Source organism: Saccostrea cucullata, unplaced genomic scaffold, assembly GCF_032062105.1.
Source record: "Saccostrea cucullata isolate Sc308-1 unplaced genomic scaffold, CSIRO_AGI_Scuc_v1 ctg2363, whole genome shotgun sequence".
NCBI lineage: Eukaryota > Metazoa > Mollusca > Bivalvia > Ostreida > Ostreidae > Saccostrea > Saccostrea cuccullata.
In genome coordinates, this window is record NW_026918705.1 from 31,374 (window position 1) to 54,238 (window position 22,865).

At 31.3% G+C, this 22,865-nt stretch overlaps 1 protein-coding gene across 1 annotated transcript; it reads right to left on the reverse strand.

The window, feature by feature from the left end:
• Positions 1-1,154: 1,154 nt before the first annotated feature.
• LOC134269879 (uncharacterized) lies at positions 1,155-10,749 on the reverse strand. Its single transcript, XM_062752069.1, has 6 exons — positions 10,308-10,749; positions 6,231-6,284; positions 5,862-6,041; positions 5,242-5,425; positions 4,649-4,743; positions 1,155-2,732 (listed from the first exon to the last, which is right to left on the reverse strand). Exons 1-6 carry the CDS (start codon positions 10,687-10,689, stop codon positions 1,564-1,566), a joined length of 2,064 nt encoding a protein of 687 aa, XP_062608053.1. The 5' UTR covers positions 10,690-10,749; the 3' UTR covers positions 1,155-1,563.
• Positions 10,750-22,865: the final 12,116 nt, after the last annotated feature.

The following is a 22,865-nucleotide window of genomic DNA, read 5'->3' on the forward strand; positions in this document are numbered from 1 at the left end:
GACCGTGACTGTGATTTATCTGCTAAAAATAGCATTTTAGAACTTTCACCATAACTTTTGAACCAGGAGAGATAGAGACTTCATATTTCGTATGCTTACTTCACTAATTAAGCTCTTCCAAATGACACCAAGGTCAATGATCTTGTGACCCTGACTGTGATTTAACTGCTAAAAATATCTTTTTTGAACTTTGTTGCCACCGGGCGCATAGTGTTTCACAAACACATCTTGTTTTTAAATGTTTTATGTATATGTTTTTAAAATAAGTATAGTTTAGTAGACGCATTGCCATAAGATTAATTTTGAAAAAAAATTTCCTCAGCTTTACACATAGCTGCAGATCTGTAGCTCTCCGAAAAAAAATATATATTGATAGACCGGAGAGCTACAGTGCCACCCATTGAAAAAACTGTATATTTATTGCGCACAAAAAAGTGCGCTCGGTTCTTGATTATTTCTTCCAAATTCTTACCTCAATTGCAAAAAAAGGGAAGATTTAAAAAAAATTCTCTTTCCTCTATCAAGTACTCTCGTAGTTGACATCTGAACGAAGCATATTGGACCGAATTATCTTGAAATCAAAATGGCAGTATAAATAAGCGAAATGTTCGATGATTACAATATCAGGGTCAGGAGGACTATTAACGACAATTATGACGAATGCTTTGTAGTGGAAAGAGTCAGAGAATGTGTTAGGAACACACGGTTAGTAATATTTTGAGATTACAGTTTTAGGAACATGGAGAAATAAATCGAAAACCGAGCGCACTTTTTTGTGCGCAATAAATATACAGTTTTTTCAATGGGTGGCACTGTAGCTCTCCGGTCTATCAATATATATTTTTTTTCGGAGAGCTACAGATCTGCAGCTACTTTACACATGAGAAAATAAACATGACTGTTTCAGTTTTGACTAACAATTTTCCAGGAAGAACCTGTATACACTATGTTTGAGAAACTGTGTCATTCATTTCATTTGTATCGTTTACACATTGACATCTGTGTTCAACGAGTAGACTGTCATGATTTACCTTCGTTAAACTTTATTGACAAGCATATGTTACATTAATGTCGTTCTTGATATATATTTTGTGACAATACAATGACGGGCACAGGTGTAGTACAACACAAGACAACTTTTAAATACTCCTCAGATATTTATTTTTTATTATTATTATTTAAATGTCAAAATTTTACGTTTTCATTAATGTATATACACATACTTAATGGTTTAATTTTAAAAACACAATTGATAATACTTTACAATAATATATTGACATGCATTTGAAAAAAATCTAACATATGGGCAATACTATAAATCATTTAACTTTATACCCGCCTCCCCCTTCCCAAAAACAATCTTCAAATTTTCTTTCGTATTTTGAGAAAACAAATAAATTGACATAGTTTTCAAATATTCCCTCATACTATAATTCAAAATCAATGTATATACATACATGCCACGTTCTAAAACAATACTTATTTTCTTCATTTTCTAATTCACCAAGCTAATCTCAACAAACAGGAATAATGGGGACTTTTTGAGATTTCGTTATATAACAATCAACAAAGTGAGAATTGTGCATTATTGTCATCAATGCTCTCGGTCGAGCCAGCTCCTCGAAGAATGGCCGATTCCGTATTGGTGTCTGAATAACTATTAGACGATCGCATGATGGCCGACTCCGAATTGCCCTCAAAAGAGTACTCTCTCTGAATCACGTTAAAAGTGTTCATACTGATATTTAGCGGAAGTTCAACAGCCGGAACTACGTCACTCGATTGAAGACTACTAGAAGATCGAACTGGAGACGATAATCTTTCACAACTCGACCCGGGTGTCAGATTTTGTCCACTTTTTGTGAATTCTCTGGAACCGGAAATGCCAGTCTTTATGGAAGTGACAATGTTTTGAACAAAGTGAAGTTTGGACTTTTCTCTTCTTTGTTCACCGAAAATGTCATCACACGACTTGAATGTTCTCTGGATGCCTTCCACAGGCTCTGAAGTTGATCGAAATGTTGTGGGCGTCTTTGAAGAATTGCTGGGTTCATCCACCAAGGACTTAGAGCTTTTACTTCGAAATTTAAATGTTTTCATGATTTTCGTCACCAATTTTTTGCTGGATTTTTTCACGGTTCCTGGATTGCAGTTGGAACAAGAGTTGTCCGAAGACTTTGTCATTTTTTGATCACTGTTTGAATGTCGAAGTCGCACCTTTTCTGTGTTGTCAAAAGATGAAAAATCTTCCGTAATTGGGGACTTCGACATTTTACTTTGACAAACACTTGAACTGGATAAATTTTGACTACAGTTATTAGACGAAATCGGCCGCTGTATGTTATGTATCCGAGACACGTCTGGTACCTCTTCGTTATCAATGATACTTTCGAGAGATTCCACCGAAAAAGTCCTGGAGCGAATATTAGATTTACTTAAGGATGAGGAAGGATACGAGTTCATGGAGGAGGAAGGACCGGATGAACTACTGCTTGAACTTGAGCTTGACGAACTGTTAGCAATGGCGCTTGATGAAGAGGAAAAAGAACTACTAGTATCCGATTGATTATACTTGGGAATGAACTTAATTTCCAGGGAAGCAGACAGAAGCTTCCAGAATGGTAAAGTGTATTTGAGACGCTGGAGCTTGATAGCATTGATGCCGCGGAGGACTCTTGGATAGGACGCGTCCTCGTCCTTTATGATGGGGATGATCTTTCTTCGCTTTGCATCTGAAATGGTCGAAAATTCGTTAATTACAACTATTTCCATATGTATGATGTTCAGAATAACAAAATAGTTTTATCTTCGTCCTTTCATAAACTGTCAATATTTGCGTGTAAACATGGTATAATTTGAAAATCGTAAATCTTTTTACGCGTTGCAGGAGAAACGTTTTTATTTAAAGTTTTATAAGAAGATATATATAAAAAGAAAACATCTTTTACTATGGAAATCTTTACTTATGAATTAATCAACGGGTTTTCTCGTTTTTAATTCATTTTCTCAGAAAAATTGTTTCTCTGTTGACAGTTTATTGATACCCATAAATAATTCCCGATTTTGCTCTTTAATTTGTCAGAAATAAAAATTTTAGAAAATGACTTAAAAAGACAATTGTAATTTAATTAATACAAGGAAATGGCAAACTATCTTTAGCATGTTTTCAAAAACAAAGAATTACATTATATACACAAGGAAAGAAATTATTTTATTATCATTAAGGAATAAATATGACATGCATAGTTTAACAATAATATAGTGCATTGAATTTTTTTTTAATTTTATAAGAAAAAAACCCCCATTAATTGCTTTTTCTTTTTTGGCTAAAAAGGTTATGCTCAATTCAGACACAATCAACATGCAGATTACAATCTTCTCGTTTTATTTATTTATTTTTTTTTAATGTCATGTAAAAGACTGTAGTAAAGTTCGCGATATGTTTGTGATATATTTTTATTGGATTACATAAAACATGCTCTTTCATGTACATGAAGTTTTGTTTTTCAGCTGTTAAAAAAAGAGATAAGAAAAAAAGTCCGAGTTATGGGACAGAAACCCGACACTTCCAAGAAACTTTCAACACTTTAAAGAAATGGACAATTACTAGTACATATAGTTTAAACTTGTGCATAGCTGCCTTATGATGAACATTTTCGGGTCAAAGACTTTCAACCTATAAATTCAACCCAGTGATGGTTTTTATTCTCTGAATATTATTATGAAATCTTGCAGCTTTTAATGCAGTAATACCACAATATTTACAATGGTACGGGTTCTTTTCAGTTAACTGATTTCTCTACAGCTTGAAGGCATAATCATGTACATATGTACGTGTTACTTATAAGAATCTGAGTTATTAATTGATTGACGTGCTTAAATACCTAAATGCTAATGAGAGTAAGAGTAGGCTGAATAAATTTATCACCTTGCGTAAAATATGTCCCAGATTGCGGCGACAATTTTCTACCTGAGGAAGTTAAGAAATAAAAGGATGTTTGTCTTTTTGCTGTTAAACGCATCCTCAACCTTAAACAGCTGACGAAAATGTTGTCAATGTAAAATATAAAAAAAATCGTCTACAGGCAAAAACGTAGTTAAGTTCATGCAGTATCTCTCGCTTTTTGAAGTTTTCTATCATTGGTGCATTTTATGGCCAATGAAACGTGGTCTTAGGATTAGAAATATTTTAATGCCATAAGGAATATGTTAAATCTGGTCTACCAAATCTCATTTGTATTAAATTAGTTTGACATTTCTTAAAAAGAATCGACCCTAAAATTATATCTATTCTTGAAATGACAGACATATAAAGACATAATGATAATTACTTTAAAATATCACACGTACAGCTGTCTTGGTTTAGAGATCTGTACTGTACACTTTAAAAATAATCAAATTAAACCAACTCGTCTACCTAACAGTAAACTTCCTCATATTTTTCATTCAAAGTACTATTTTGAAAATTAATAAAGAGATACATGTTGAAAATTCTTATAACCTATTTGACAATACACATAGAGCACTTGTGTCAACTTGCAATATGCATATTAACCTTTCACGAACCTGGGTTTAACATTTTTTGGAAGAATTTCCTGCCTTAGTAAAATGAGATTTGCAAAATGAATATAGTTGAATAATAACTGACCTGGATCTAAGGACTTAACGAACTGGGTGGAGAAAATACAGGCAGAACTAGCACCATAAGTCTTTGACATAACTACAAGAAGACGACCATCACACCTGCAACAAAACCAGGGTCAAAATATAAATAAAAATCTGTTAATATATCAGACAATTGAAGGGAATAAGTATTTTTAAATACTTTGATAGAATGTGTTAATAATCTTTGATATATCTTTTTCATATTGAAAGAGATTAATATTGAACATTTCAACTGTCAAGAATCATTATGAAATCACGAGCACTTAGAGCTTATATGCACACTTTCATACTTTGTAACAATAGGTCTAGTATATTCAACTACCGAAAGCAAAATGGTATATTGTCAGATTAACAATTAAAATTGATTTGTGTTTAGTTTTTTTTTCATTTTAAATATCAGGCGATTTCAATCTTAAATACACTTCAAAAATAGGAACAAACAGAGCTCAAATACTTTATGTATACAACGTATACATAGTAATTGTGTTTTATTGCCCAGAATCTTATTGATTATCAAAAGAATTTAGATCCAATGCCTGTGCATGCACATTATGACCTTGACCTATGAACTCTTACCTGTCTTCAATGACCTCTGCTAGGGATTCGTACTCATATTTCCCGCCCAATAGTTGTTCCTGGGGAAGGAAGAATTGTAGAGTATTCGTAACCTCTCGGTATGCTTCGATAATTGTGTGAGCAATTTCTATGTCTTCATCTGAGCAACAAATACAAGCAACATAGGATGTCTGGTTTCCGTCAACTGGAAAGGAAAAACAACCATCGTAATCAATGTATATATTTATTAAATACATGTAAATATAAATAATTTATTGTACAGTTATTCAATTGTCAGGGGGCATTTTAAGGCATTTATGCCTTTAGCATTTGTTTAGTCCATTGACTCATTTCATTATATATCTTTGGACAATGGCAAACCATGACAATGCACTTTTTAATCAGTTAGGGTCAATTTCTGGTACCAGTCCAGATGTCATATGACACAAAACAGAAGGCGCAAAACATGATTAATTCCCCGAAAGTTATAACGTACGTATAAACTTTACGATACTTGCTATAATGACTATGTGTCATACAAAATATACCTCATCGGGGTCACGTGTATAAATAGATACATATTGACCTTTAGCCAAATTTATGATTCTGTTACATCCTTGTATGACTTGATGTTTACTTACGATCGTCCAAGGTCAATGGTCCATCGCTGTGGTCACTGATGCCCCCTGTGGACTTTGTGGGGGATACAGGTGAGGAGACACTGTCCACGGGAGAGGAGAAAATTTCCCCTCGCTGGAAGTTGTTTGATGTGGGGGCAGGAAGACGCAACTTTGGAGGATGGGTGCGTGGGGTATCTGAGACTAATGAAATTAAAAGACATGTATTAAACAAGAAAATTTAATTGAAAGGCATGATAATTATATAAACACATAAATTCATACACTTATTGCGATGTTTACTTGCTGTTATTTAATGAGTGGATCACTCAGAGAGAGAAAGAGAAAGAGAGATGCTTTGCATGGATATTATCAAAATACATTGTGGTTTACCTAAGTGATTTGGTTCTTTGGTATCACTGTCTAACCAGTTCTTTATATCTCTTGCTGAAATAGAGGAAATATGTTTTATGTACTAGTACTTTGTTCTTTCGGTAAAATTTTGAGGTATGCTTATGACAAAAGCGTTGGGAAATTTAATGTAACATCAATTTTTCTCCTTGAAAGCAGCTATTACAATGTATTTTATGTTTGTTCACTCCAGTAGTTTATTTTTCTTAATGTTATAAGCAAGTTTATTCTTCACCTATTACATCTAATTTCTTCCAGGAAACGAGATTCTTAGTAGCAACCAAAAAAAGCAGTGAATATGTATCACACCCAAATACAGGCCGACGGCATTTCATGGAAAATTCATTTAAAAGAACATCTTGTTCTAACCTAAAGAATCCTTTCATTTCCCTCCTGACACCGTGGATTACATGTACATTTGCTCTCTTAAAATTCATGTCTAGTAATTTAACGCCACTCACTTGCCTGAGACGGCAGCGACATGTTATATAAAAATCCGACCTAATGATGTATAGTGTAAAAACTGAAGACGCAGTTTATGTTTCCTCTATCACAAGGAAATTTGAAAATTTAACGTCTGGCACGTCTGTTCTTTTAGAGTTCTTTCCCTATTTTTACGCTGAGTAAAGCAAAATTATTTATATCCTTTCTTTAAAAACTCCAAGAACTAAAAGTCTAATACAGTTTCCCTTGTTTTTTTTTCTGTTCATATTTTTGATAAAACGGATTCTAAAGCAAGTATGAGAAAGGCAACATTGTAATTTGAAGGGGGACATGTCTATTTTAGGGTTTATGATGATGGAAACAAACATAAACACATAATTCTTGTGGCTCCATTCCGAGACATGGTTCGTTTTCAACTCATACACATATATACCAAAAAATACAGACACTCACGTGTAATCCTTAATTAAATTTTTGTCTTTTGTCAAAATGTAGACGAGAATAAAAAGTTAATCAATAACAGAACAAGTAATATCTATGGACGGATTGTAAACCATTATTTCATAAAGCCGGATTGTGAAGCAAAACCTGGACTACGAATCAATTGAGAACGCATCTCTGTCCGTTTGCGTCGGTTGGGGTCTATAACCCGTCTGTTGGGATGAAAAAGAGAGATAACATACAGCAATCAAGCTCTAAAGTCTATTGAACTTATACAGATAGGAAGCAGAGCAAACAAGGGCATATATATAGTAATGAGATTGGATCAGTTGTCATAGATGAGTAAGTATCCCTTGTCAAGTGATATATTCAAGGAGTTGTATTCAATCTTCACAGATGAGTGCCTTAAACCCTCAGAACTGACATTAGCTTTGGTAATTGATAATTAATAAATTTACAAAAAAAGCCTCTTTATTTTAGATAACCTAATGACCAGTATGTTACTAAATCTCACGTACGTGTATACAGGATAAAAGATATTTTATTTACCAATCAAGGGCCCCGAGGGGCATTTCAACATACACAAATGTACAATTTAAACATTCTTTTCTTTTTTTTTAAACATAATTTTGTTTAACAGTTATTTAAATGACCAAGTTGCATAATAATATTGTTCTCAGTGCCAATGATCATATTACATAATACAAGTGTCCAGAAGAATGTCAATGATCACTAAACAATACAAAAATGTGATGCTATACATGTATAAATTTAAATGGCTTAGCATGCATAAACATGATGACAGAATCTAGGTAATTATACATTGGTTCTTTTACCATTTTCAGAAATACATTTTCCAAGTAAGCATAAAATTTCTTTATTTTCATTATTCAATATCCATATCAGTTTTTCAGCAGGTGACAAAGAAGAGAAGTTTGGGTTGATTTTTGATATTGTTTCCATTAATTGCAACCTTTCATTGCTGTATTTTGGACAAATGAGCAAAAAATGTTGTTCATCTTCAACTTCCTGTATATTACATTAAGAACACTTTCTAGATTCAGGGGGAAGTCCTGCATATCTTCCCCTTTCAATATTTAATTGATGTGCAGAAATGCGAAGTTTAGTTTTTTCCTCTGATCATAGTTATTGACAATGTGGAGATAGTGTTCTCTTCCAAAATTGGTTTTGAAGATGGAATAAGTTCTTAAGTTTACCATCATTTTGCTGCCTATTTTCTCTATACCATTGGTTTATAAAATATTGTCTTATAATACATGATGACTTCTTTTGAAATGAAAAAATACTATATTTTGATAAGTCAATATTTTTGAAAGCAGTTAAATGACCTGTCTCAATGGATGCAAACCATGATGGTTTATTTTCTAAAAAGAGGCTTTTTGAGACCGAGTATGCTTCTTTGAGTAGGACAAAAGATGTAGAGCTGACCTTGGCCTCCAACTCTGACCTTGATTTTATTTAATAATGTCTCTTTTTGAAACGTTATTTCATGGTTATTTCAGGCGTACATGTTTAAATCAAGATGTTTCAAATTTGTCCTCAGGTGAAAAAACTTGGCTCAAATTCCTTATCCTTGTAATTGGTGAATCAAACGTTCATAAAATTTAATGTTTTCTTGGGCGACCATTAAATCATCCTCTTTTATACAATGATACAGCAGGATAGATAAAATTAATGTGTATCAAAAACACAATTAGCATTGACCATAAATGCATGGATCGAGTCAGCAGATTCTTATGGTGTCCCGGTCGGGTAAATGGCAGAAGTTGTGGCTTGATCAGGGCACCAAAAATCCGTCTTGTATTAACTCAATATTTGTACATGCAAACCTAACACACACCTCTGGTGTGAATGACGTGATCCTTCATTTCTTTTTTTCAATTTAATCTCAGGTCACTTAGTGGGATCTCAATACTGTCATCGATTTTTATAAACTTCGACATTTGACCTTGACTTTGGTAAATTATTTTTCAATCAAAATGTTCTGATTCAATATTTTTGAATTTGTTTTCGATAACTTTTAAGACTGTTTATTATCTTCAATAACTTTCATGTGTATCTAATTAAAATTGTGTTTTTTTTAATTAAAACAAAAAATTCTTTAAGTGATCTAAACAACTAAAATTAGAGTTCATCGAACTGTTTACATCTTTATACCAAATGAAAATTCCCCAAATTGTCATTTTGAATACTTTTGTCTTTTGCATCAAATGTAGCCGTGAAGTAGATGTGTTAAAATGAAAGAGTCTTCAATTTCACACGAAAGCGTGTCATTAAACATTATGCAGAAACATAATTTATGGGGAGAAGTTTTTAGGTAGATCAACAATTTTTTTTCCAAAGATGGATAAGAAGCTACTGATTGAATAAAATTTATTTATTGTCAGTAATAAACAATTATGTACTTTTTATTTTAACTGGATTCACGCTCTATAAATTTTGAGAAAAATAGCAAAAAATGCTGTAGATTTAGCTTTGAGATAGAAATAAACTAAGGATTGATATAGTAGATATTCTAGTTTTTTATTGATTTTTTGCCTGTGATGACATTATGTGATAAAGAATAAGTGCCATTAATATCTGCTTCCAGTTGGCTTATCCTCTAGTCGATCATTTCGATTGTCGACCATAGCTAGTGCTTTAGCATTTATAAAATGCCTGAAGATCAATCATTGATGAAACGTGAGAAAAAATGACAAATTACGTAGAATGAAATAAACAAATAAAGTCCATGACCGACATATTTTGTTTATTTCTTGCTGCTCTTTGTTTACTTGCACTTTTCCCCCCAAGAAAGTTTCGAGTGAAAAGATTTTAAGGCCAATATCAAAAAGAAAAACGGGACATGAATGACTTTCATCTTAATATAAAGCTACAAAATTCTCAGATATTCTGACAGCAGACGTAATATCTTTGTGTTATTATCAACAATAAAGTATATAACATGTACGTATTCACATCAGCTAACATATCACACTACACTGACAACATCTAATTAACAACATCTAAAAAGAACATCTACGCGTAACACTTGTCCAATAGTAAGTTCTACAAAAAGATGTACGTCTTTTGCATTAAAGAAATTGAAAAATTCAAAATGGTCAATAGTTTAATTTGTATTTGACTGATAATCAATTTGAATTCAATACATACCTATGCTTGGAGTAATATCAGTTTTGCAATCAAGTCTCCCAAGGGCATCCAAAGATGTTAGGAGTCTTCCAATGGTTCCGTCAGATTTTCTTGACCATGCCTCTAACAGTGCAACAGTTTTTTCTGATTTTGTAGCCAAACGTCTAACGTAACTGGAATCAAATCCAGCAAGTTCAGCTAATCCAAAAACGTCTGGAGTTAATCCATTTTCTGTCACAATATCTGCAGGAATATCCAGATGATTTGAAAGTAGTTTACATGTGGAATGTCCAAGGACTTTTAAAGATAAGCAAGAATAACCATTTTGGCTTTCCAGCCCTTCCACCATTGTTCCTGATGATCTGGTCATAGGCTCAATGGACACTTTATAAATATCCTTCATGAATACATATCTTACTAAGAACACAGATAGATAGGTATCTGATGTTACAAATACTCCAGTGGGAAAATAAAAAAACAACACTTGCGCTTAATCCAGGTTCATTATTTGGAACATCGATCTACGCTAGAATTTCCAGATGTAAACTTTTTTGCTCCAATCAATCACATACGAAGTAGCACAGGAAATAGACCTGAATGGTAAAAAAAAGATAATTATTCTATCCATCAATCACAGGAATCATTGATACGATAGACACAGGAACACATATTTCAAAAACACTAACCAGAAATATGTAGAAATCTAAAGATAATTAATACATATATTATAAATACGTCATTATCTTACTTAAAGATGTATATATCTAAAATATAACAAAGCAAATTTTACTGAAAACAAAAACAAACAAACGTTCTTACAAAGAAAAAAGTAGTCTTGCTGCTCCAATATACCTCTCTAGAACAATGTTAATGTACTTTATAAAGAGTGAAATCTCTCAAAATACATCGACCACACCTCTGTATGTCTCATTCATGAATGAATTAAACCTATGACTTTTTCTTTTCAAAATTTGAAAACATTTACAATCTGTTACTGTGCGACATATGTAGTTTAGGAATGTCACTTCCTATATTTTATGCCTTCTAATTGATTTAATACCTTTTCACTGCAGGTTGTTATGATGTAATTAGCCGAGGTCCCGAGTATTGATGAATCACCGAATTTATTCAGGTAAGAATTAATTGGATTGTTATCAATACTGTGTAACTAATGCAACGAAATATCAAAATATTTGCTCTTAAATTTTTTTGTGATCAAAAAACGATCTTTAAACTTTTTTTTCAAAAATGAAATTACACACGCAATCTACGATCATGCATGAGATTTTAAAAGACATACACGTCCATTCCTAAAAGTAGGACACTTGAGAATAAATGACCACATTATTATTTTGTTTTTTGAAAGAAGAATTATTGCCTTCATTTTTCAAATTATTCATTCATTATTATTAATTTATTAATACATTTTTGCCTTTTGTGGCCAATGCAACATAAGAATGACTTCTGCCATAATTAAATAGAGCAAGTGAATGTGTCACATGCAGTATTTTCTTCTTATATAACCCCTTTTATTCTTCTTATATAATGAAATTTTTGTAAAAACATGTACATCTATCGTAGACATTCTGGAAACGTCCATTGTATTAGATAAGGTTGTACCAAAACATAAAACAAAACTACAAAAAAAATATGTTGCCCCTCTGAAATTTATCTGTGACTAACACGATTAAACTTTTTCTTTGACAAAAACCAAGAAAAAGACATTTTGTCAACAAGCATTCAGTTTCTATATACTGTAAAATAGAGATTTCAAAGCAAACTTTGTTTCAAGTGATGTACATTGTATTAATGTATACAACAATTTTCTAATCTGCAAGAAAAACAACAACAACAACTTTAATGCTCGCACGCTTGATACTTGCAGTATATGCTGAAATTTGATAAGGATTTTGGCTCAAACTCAAAAAAAGTTTAAAACAAGGTTATCAAATGTTCCATATTCACCATAATTTACATAATTCCGCCAATAACTGCTATCTTTTATCTCTTAATTGCCTCAGTGATATCAGGGACATTATGTACCTCATTAAAAATTTCAATTGTTCATGGCCACGGGAAATCCTTATACTAGATCTTACAGCTAAATATATACAACTTTTCAAGATGTGTTTACCTAAAACGTCTAGATAAATTTTAAAGAGGTCTGTAACACTTCACGACTTTTGTGCAACATTTTCGTCCACTTGAGAAAAAATATATATTAGATATATTATATCATGAATAAATACAGCCAAAATCTGCAGCACAGATACTCTTTATAACTAATCAAAAACAGCTTTCTATTAAACTGATGGTCAACAAAAAAACGAAAAGAAGGAGTATAAATGTAGACAAAGTTTTGGCCAAAACAGAAAATGGCAAGATTTGAAGTTATAAGACAGAGAACAACTATACCTTTTCAGCTATATATCGATGGTATGGTATTCCCTGTCGCCATTTTGCATTCTGTGCTTTCGTGTAGTAATATGTCTTGTGGCCCGAGGCAGTACACCTACTCAAGCTTGACAGCTCGGAAACGACTTCTTAGAACACGTTTCACCTCTAGACTTCTCTTTTAGAGCAGCACATATCTATATTTACATCGCGTGTTTATATTGATCACAAACAGACTTTGAGTTGGTAGATACACTACAACGTAGAACGCCAGAGAACCGTTCGTCGATGCCAGGAGAAATCCTAGATGTGGAGGCTGGATATGTGGGGATACCGAAGGGGGAAGAGAAATTATGTGAATATTTAGAGCAATGATATTTTTCGTTGTTATTTGTAAAATTATGCTGGATCATTATGTCAATTTATGTGTGTCACATTGTGAATTTTAAAATGTATCAAAGTACAATGTATATATTTTTCTCCAATCCTTATTGTACTATAATGCTAGTACATGTATCATTGTTAGAACTCGCTTATATTTATTTCATATAAAATGAAATGTACATGTGTTTAAAATTTAATACCTTAATTATGTTAATTTATAATTACAAATTTCTTATATACACTCATGTATACCGAAAGTGCTAACCAGAAATTATGAATAAAAAGAAACTAGTGGTAGCACAAAAAATTGCATGCATGTATTAGTGATGTTATGAAGAAAAATTCAAATAATTGAATGAATTTATTATTTTGTATACTCTTGAATCTACAAAATGTTAGTTTGTTACTTTTTAAGTGTTCGTCCTTTGCATATATATTAGTAGTATTCATAACTATAGCTAGATAATAATAGATGACTTATACATGCAAATTATTATCATCGGCGCATACATATTATTAACAATGATCCCTTTTTGAAAATATCCAAGATTTTCTTAATGTAAAATCACAGTACCATAAGATGTTCTATGCAAATACTAGCATAAATAACAAGGAGTTTTGAACACGTTCCAGATTATCTATATCATTGTTAAATAAAAGAAATATAAAAATATAGTTTTAGATGGTATTTCCTCAGAAGAGGTTGACAGCGTAACTAAGAATCATAAAATCACACAAAGCCAGGGCCTTAAATATTGAGGTTAAATTCTAAAAGGAATTTTAAAATGTTCAAAACTACATTGCGTATGTTCTTTGAAAAATTAGAATTTTGATGGGAAAATAAGTATAAAACTCGCCTTCCTGTGTTGGGAATATTCATCGTTCAAAAACAAAAGAAAGTATGCGTAACCAATGAAGAAAATTGAAAAACAAGTTTTCTTTTATCGTCACCTGAATATGATTTTAATGATTCCAGTTATTTTGATTCGCAAGACCCTGTTCTGCATATAAATAATTCCTAGACCAAGGCAGACTACTGACAAATAAGGTGAACTCACAAGGACATGAACAACCTCGTCAACCTTCAACAAATTCTATTGTCGAGCATACAATGACTACATTTGCAAATAGAGCTTTGTTAATGGATCCCCATCAATGGACATGTAAATTGACTGTCATTTGAAAATATAATGTGAATCCATACATGTATTTTCATGCCGAATTGTCTATGGTTAGTCCATTTACACGATCAAGACAAAAGGTTGACGGCCGCTGAGGTTACTCCTTCTTGACACCAGGCCCCAAGACCATAAACTGAGAATAGACTTAAGGGGGCCGACTATAGTTTTATTGTGTGAAAACTACAATAGCGAAACTCCTCATTTTTATACCATATATAACTTACATTAACTTCAGTGTACATGAAAAGTTTAGGGGAAATCTATAGTCCGGGTATTTTTGAGGGACCGTCTCAAAATACAGGTACATTTACTATAGGATTATATAGGAAAATGCCAATTTTTAGCACTTTAAAGCAAATTATACAAATACTACAATAGACATTTTGTTCAAACTATAATATTTGATGAGTAATACTATATTATACAATATATGTAAGAAACACAAAATTCTACCGTCTTGTTACCAGAGGGGCCATCTCAAAATGCAAAAAATTAGCAAATTTTACTATTTTTATAGAGTATTACAAAATATGACGTACACAATGGATTCACATGAAAATATAATAAAAATATTGGAGATATTCTCATTTCTATGTTTTAAATTTCAAGAGCGTATGTTTATCACATTTTCTTTAATAATATTTTTATTACCCCTTTCTATAAGAGCTACAGAGTATCATAACGTCAAAAACATTCTGCAACGACGTCAACCTACCTATCAATTGCAAAATCGGTTAAAAAATCAGTTATATCAAATTGTAATTAAATTTTTATATCTATGATTTCTTAATTTTGTTTAATTTTAATAATCAAGCGAAAAAAGTTGCATTAAAACAGTAAATACGCTTCATTTTACTATGATGCGAAATATTGCGCAATGGAAACTATAGTCGGCCCCCTTAAGTCAAAATTTCAAACCAATATATATTTTGAAATAATTTTGATAATGAAACAAAATTTTCATTATATATTTGAAATTAAATTTTATTCAAAACTGCAAAGTTTTAAGTGAAACCATTCTATAAAACTCATGTAATAAAAAATCAAAATTTTGACTTGTCTGTTCTCAGTTTGTAGTCTTGGAGACAGATCTTACCTCCAAAATATATTTATTTAGAATCTTTCTACGATCTGTACCCAAATTTGTATTGTTTCATTAGATTTCGGAGAATGATTATTATTCCCTCTTTCTTGATAAAAATAATTATTCATAATTACATATTACATGTAATTTTTAATTAGCTTCTTTACAACAAACCATTAATTTGCTCGAATTATTTCTGAAGGAACGAGTAGGAATTATTGAATCCATTGTAACAATTATTGTCCTTTATATACTAATAGAGGCGAGAGGGAAAAAAAACTCGGCAAATTATTCATCGGCATATTTACCGAGTACTTTAATAAAGGTGCATTCTGATTGTTTTGCGTTTAGGTTCATATTAATCCCATTGGAATTCAAATGGAGTGCATGAACTCACCAAGATCAACAATGTAAATGCAATGACCAAATAACTAAATGGGAGTTACAATTTAGAAAGGAAAAAGCATGAAATTGACTTAAAACAAATGGTTAATTAATTTTTCGAAAAGTTGTGGTAAAATTTTTGACCTTATTCAACACTGGCGACTTTATTAAAATGACATGACATGATCTCTTTTTTTCTGTTTTTGATTTTCTACATTTTTATTGATTACAATTTCAGAGTGACTAAAATATTTTTATAGCAAATTGGTTCAATGTGATTTATCAACTAGATTACAGTAAATCTACTGTGTCTTCTACCATATCCTATTATACATAAATTATGGTTTTGGCAAATTAGGAATCTTGCCTTTTTTGCATTTTTACCTGACAAAAGTAGGGTAATACAAGTCATTATGCTCGAGATTTCAAAAATAATGTTAAGTACTTCCCATATAAGCTGTATAATATTCAGATATTTAAGATCATTGCACCAGTGATATATACCATTAGTGGTAATAAAGTCATTTTTACAGTTCAACGTAAACCTACTCTCCCTATTGTTGAATCACATACACTCCTTTAATACATGTACATTGTATGAGGTAAGGTTTTTTATGCAATCAAGTATCTGAAGTGTACTGAGACAAAAATACAATACAAAGTTTGGAATTCCTAGTAGACATCAGTTTCCATTATCCCTTCTAAACTTAGCAATGCAAAATGATTAGTTAGAATTTACTTTTGTATATTAAAAAACATTTAAAAATGAAATCGAACAACTAGTACTATGTCCAATCTCTACCTAAGATGTGTCAGCCTTTTGTCATTTATATCATTTTAGGCAAATATTATCTTCTAAAAGAATTAAGTGACTTAAAAATTCCATACGAGCTGAAAAAAAACAGATATGGAGATAACGAACAGAATTCAAATTAAACAATTCTAATGAGACAAAACAATGCGGGGGCAGAGCAAACACGGACCTCTAAAACATCAGAGGTTGGACCAGCTGCCATTGAGGAGTAAGAATCCTCTGTCGACTGGACACAACTTCCATGTGCTCCTTGCCATGATCGGGCAAGCGGTAAAATCCGACCACAATTCAGCCAGTGATTAATGGACGAACAATAAGTTTGAAAAACTTTTTTAAAAATTTATTTATGTAATTGCAAAACATATACATCTCTCTCTTTCACTTTCATACCTGTTGGAAAAATCAAATACACACACATGATTAAACATATAATAGACATCATAAGGATAAATACACACACATCAATATACATATAATATACATACACATAAACTTATGCAATATGCAACGCATGTTCAATTAGTAATAATATCAAGAGTTACAATTAGACACATTTAAAAGACATCTCCAAGTTTGAAAAACGTGTCAACATTCGACTTTATGATAGATTGAATATACTGATTTGCCAACAAGGTCATATCATCGACCATAGAACTTGAAAATGATGGAATTAAACGAGAACATAGATATCCTCGTTTCATCAGTTTGGTTGTCAATATCTTGCCTCATTTTAGAAATCATTTGTACGTAGAGCATACTCTTGTGTCTCGATTCAACTGGAAGACATAAACTCCAGATGCTGGTGTTAAGTGTAGATTGTTACATAAGGTAAATTGAAGATGGACTTGTTAAATTCAAACGTTGTTTTTCATAGTTTTGTTGTTAGGTTGCCATTTACGTCTTTTTCTAGTAAAACTTTTTAAAATGCACTAAATATGCGTGTAAGACTTTGATGTATCTGTTATTTTAAATTAATCAGAATATCGAATGGATAATTATATGAATGGAAATAATGATTGTTGATTATTGATACGTCGTCAATTAATCAAAATTTCAAACATTGATGGGGAAAATGAGTGAGCTAGGGAATGCCCTGATTAGGGTGAACCTCCAGAAAATATATTGTATAACGAAAACAGCCAGGTCACTGGTCTTTCGGATGAAAATTATCGAATTTATTACTAGAGGCTAAAACCATGAGAGTTGGAATTTATCCATGGTATCCGTCATCGATAATTAGCTATGCATACACCTGGGGAAGTTATCTGCACTCACCACTTACATGTAGAACAAGAGTTTTGAGATGATAAAGTCCTTGGCAAAGATGAAACGAATATTTGAAAACTTATTTACAGAGTTGTAAATTTACCAATGAAGGAAAATGAAATACAGTTTGCTACAAAAACTGATGTTCAGTCGTTGATAAAACATTGATGTGAATGCGGTATAGTACAAACCCTATTTGTTATTCGTTTGATTTGGGCACTTAATTTGCCAATTCATAACTTGTCGACTGTTTTTTTTAAAATTAATTTCTTTACATACTTTTTATCAAAAAGATTTATCTTCTACAAGAAGAAGAAGAAATCGATTACTATGGTCTTCAGCTCGACATTCAGATATATTGACGACGTTTTGTCAATAAACAGTTCAGTAACTTCTATTAATATTAGGAATGTCAAAGAATTTTCATTCGATGCGTTGATGTTCTAGTAGGAATTTATGATTTAATGTTCAGTTTTCTTTATTTAAAAAAAAAATAACTCTAGAAATTTATATATGAAAAATATTAAAATTATAAAGTTCAATTTTCGATCCATCTATTAATTTTAAATTGGAAGTCTCAGAAGTAATGCCTTCAAAATAAAATGTTTAACGAAATTTCATCAGTGCATTTTTAATGTATCTCATTCAAAATCACAATCAGGTAATTGGTAAAGAAATTGCATATCAAGATGTTTGGGTTTTGTTTTACTTTCAATACTCTATAATAATTGAATTAACTTTCTGTGGCATATGATTGTTAATCTTAAACGTAAAACATTTGTAGGCATATTTGTTTGTCATCGGTCATTTTTTGATTTATTTTTGAAATTATGTTCTGACTGTATACTCTTAAAGTCACTGTATTTCTTAGTAAAAATAATGACAATATTACCTAAAAATAAACCAAAGCAGAGTACTGACAAAGTTGATGTTAAAGGGACCTCAACGAAATCATTTAACGTCATTATTTTCGTAAATTCCATTGTACATGTAGTTATAATGACTTTGTAAGCAAATACAAATGCAACCTATCACTGGCAATTTTGATTGACATATTTAATACAAATTACATAAGCATTTAACTTGGTTTTCTTTGAATTTTACTATTATCCGTCTATTTGATCAAAACATGAGGCCCCTGGTGGGTGTGATGTTCGCATTTTGAGATTTTTCTTGATATTCAAGTATGATTAATAAATTTGCGGTTTTCAATTGCTCCCCATTTTTGCACAAAATAGTGTGATAGACATATATACCGTATACGAGGGCTGTTCGGAAATTATTGAGACATTTACTTTTACTCCATAGAGGACAGAGATAAATTCAGGAAAATTCTTCATCCTTTAACGAAGGACAAATTAAACAGCTATGCAAAATTTCTAATTTTTAGGATAATTAGATAATTTCTGGTGAAATCATGAACATGCATATATCTATCGACCTGGAGCAGCATCAGTACGTCATTTTAACGTAGCCGTGCATGTTTTCGCATGTGAACGATCGGGAAGCATTTACTCTCCTTCCTTTGTTATTATACATACCATACCAAAATCAAACTGTCTATATTTATAAACCTTTCTTTTACTAAAATTGTCTGTTGCTACACTTGTTTAAATTTTTCATGCGTCATATATACAGAATGATGCAGTATCATGCTGTGTCGATTTATGCAGGGAGGGTCAACGTTTTTAATTCCGTAGCGGTAAAAATTCATGGTCGTCCGGAGCGTTTGATTATACTTTGGTTGAATTATAGGTAACAAATAAAGGTACATACATGTACATAAATTACTAAATAACAAACCCTTCGACGTGTTTTCCTGTTGTTTAGCTGGTTGTTCAGTCTGGAAAAGGGTTTTACATAGCGCTACACAAAGTTTTAGGTCTCTCGCTGCTCCGCCTTAACGGCAAAATCCATTTTTTCCTCGTAATCAGATTCCTATACCGCGCATAATTTTTTAATGATCTCCATATTCCTGATCAGAATTCCAACAAACTTGCTCATAATGAAGTCAAAATAAAATTGTAAAATAAGATACATAAATTTAATTATTTTCGCTCTTAGTATGGGTCCACCATGGGGTTGAACGTTGTTGATATATATTTTCAATATCTGATTTCGTGACTGCTCCGGGTACCTCTACCATTGACACATTTTTATACCACTGAAGACAAGAAGTTTAATATTTGTAAATTATGTCTTGCTTTTATGAATTATTAATGTTTGTCAAACGTATATACAAATTGTCATCGAAAGACGTTCATTAGAAAGAAAAATATACACAATGTCTCAATAATTTCCGAACAGCCCTCGTATACTCGCCTATAAGTCGAGTTTTTGGGAGTTAAACTTTGGTCGAAAAATCTGTGTCCGAGTTGTAAAAAATATTGGTATTTTAGAACGCCAATCCCTCCAATATAGGCTTTAAAAATACAACTGACTTCTTTGCAAGTATATATATGGTATATAAGTTACTTTATTTTTTTTCAGAAATATTTTCGAATTGAGTGTTATTCTTCATTTAGTATATTCTACACGTCTTGTTAGCTGTTCGCATGTTTCTACCGGATTTCTTATATTACATACCGACATTTTATGAATTGCTTTATAATGAAATTCATATTTCAAGATATAAGATTTTGTACATGTACTATGTGTGTTTGTTAAGTTTTCCTCCATAAACGATTAGCATATCCATATGTTTTTAAGCAGTACTATAAAAATCAAAACGCATAAGTAAGTTTTTCTTACAAGATTTTTACAAGAAATGTAGACACGTACGTTCTACTTGTCTGATGCCAATGAACAATCCTGATTCAAACCCAAATATAAATTCTTCGGTGCAAAAACAGAATAACGAACCTTACTCAAAACATGCGTACAAGACAAAGGATATGTACGCTAACAAATATAATGCTGAATTCCCTATAAAGGTCTGTTTAACTTAGTTTATAACATACTTAATTGCATGAAGATTGTCATACAAAGAAAAAAGTGAGCATCTAACTAATACAAACCAATTATGAATATCAAATCTTAAAATAGAACTGTTAAATTCATCATATTTTTTAGCAATATTTACATAATTTGCAATTAATAAGTTCACAAAAGTAAGAAAAAATTGTGCTGTATTTATCCTCGTTGCCTAGTTTTAAAAAGTTCACAAGTTAACTAGGCTCCAAAAAAGTTATAATATTCAGAAAAAAGGTCAACAAAACAATTAGACGTTGGTCGACATTTCCATACAGTAAGAAATTTAACCGTAACAAATTGCATGTTTCACAAAAATATGTGCATGTTTTGTGATAAATATTCACACTAACAAACATTTTGATCATTGCTACATTATATTTTAATTAACAATCCCCTCAAATTTTTGCCACAAAGTCATCACCAATGTTTGTGAAAATGTTAATATGCATCGTTAATATATGAATAGTACATGTATTAGTAAACGGATTTATATTTTTTTCTTAGAAAGGTTAATATAGTTTTATTCTTAACTAAATTTTAATTATAAATCTTATTTTGCGTTTACATTTTAAAATAAATATTACTTTCGTTAAATTTGAGTTTGCTACGGAAACGATTTTTAAAAAAGAATTATGATTTTTTGTAAAGGACACTATTTATTATTTCCAAATGGATCAGCAAACATTTATGATTTATTTAGATATTAATGTAAAAACAAAAGAAAATAGTTTTAAGAAAAGATCAGGACATCCAACAACTAAAATACCAACACTGTTTACCTTTGAAAAACCTAGAGAAAATTTAGTTCTTTAAAAAAAAGTTGTGAGCATTTCAGATGTGTATTTTTATATATACAACTGAATAATCTTTCCCTCGGCAATGCGACCTATAAACTACTTCAAAGGATTTCAGGACTTGTACATAAAAGTTGTTCAGATTTGATGGAAAGCGTGAAAAAAAAAACAGAAGTGAAACGATTACAGCAGACTACAGTAAGCTTGAAGGCCAACTTTGTTAGAGGCATTCATATCAGTTCATTTAGTAGAAAGAAACACAAAACAAAGGATATTTATATGTTTATTGGGATATCACACGTTTCTATTATGTAAAAAAAATGAGATTAATGTGTTTATAATGTGTAACATTAAAGATAATGTACGTTACGAAAATATGTTAAAGGAATGAAGTTTGTGTTAACTTAAGTTATACGATATAATATAACTTGGGTCAGTTTACACTTTATAAACTGCGTTTTTTTTTTTTTTTAAAGTGTGTTAACTGCCCAAAGTTATGTTACATAAAATAAGCTTTATTCATTATAATTTAATTCAGTGTGTTAACAGTGTTTCCCCAAAAAGTTATGTTAATATAACATATTTTAATTAAAAGTAACTTCAAACGGAGTAATACGTTTTTGACGTAGCTCCTTGTGACGCAGGCGGCATATGTTATACGATATAAACAAACATTTTTAACCATCAAATTCAAGTAAAAGCTAAAATTATTCAGCTTTAAACAATGCATTTTTTAAAATGATTATTCAATGTCAACTTCAAAAAATTCTTATAAGCAATATACGATAAATTAAAACAAGTTGTTATCCATCAAATTACAAGAAGAAACTAAAATTAAATTATTCAGCTTTAAACAATGCATTTTTTAGAAATACAATTTAACATTGAGAAAACTTAAACATTTTCCATTTTTCTACACAATCAAATATTTCCTGATCATGTCAAGGAGCAACGTGGTTGAGACCGGTTGGCAAATTACTCCTCCATAGCAAAAAAACATGTTTTTTTTTTTATTGTTTAATGGACGTTTGATCTTGAATACTGTTCGTTATCTCCATATGTTGCATCTATCAAAATCAGTCATGAAACGTTTCGAAGTTATGAAAAAATAACTTTAAAGTTCCTTAAATAATTTTCCTTCGTCACCGGACTTCCTATGTTGACATACTTGTGTAATTCATGATCAGCAGATTGTAAGCATATCTCGATTGCTCTTTTTTACTCCGATAATGCTTTGTCACTTGAAGTATAAGTCTCTCTGATATCTCAAATGTCGAGACGTTTATATACTTATACATAAGTTTC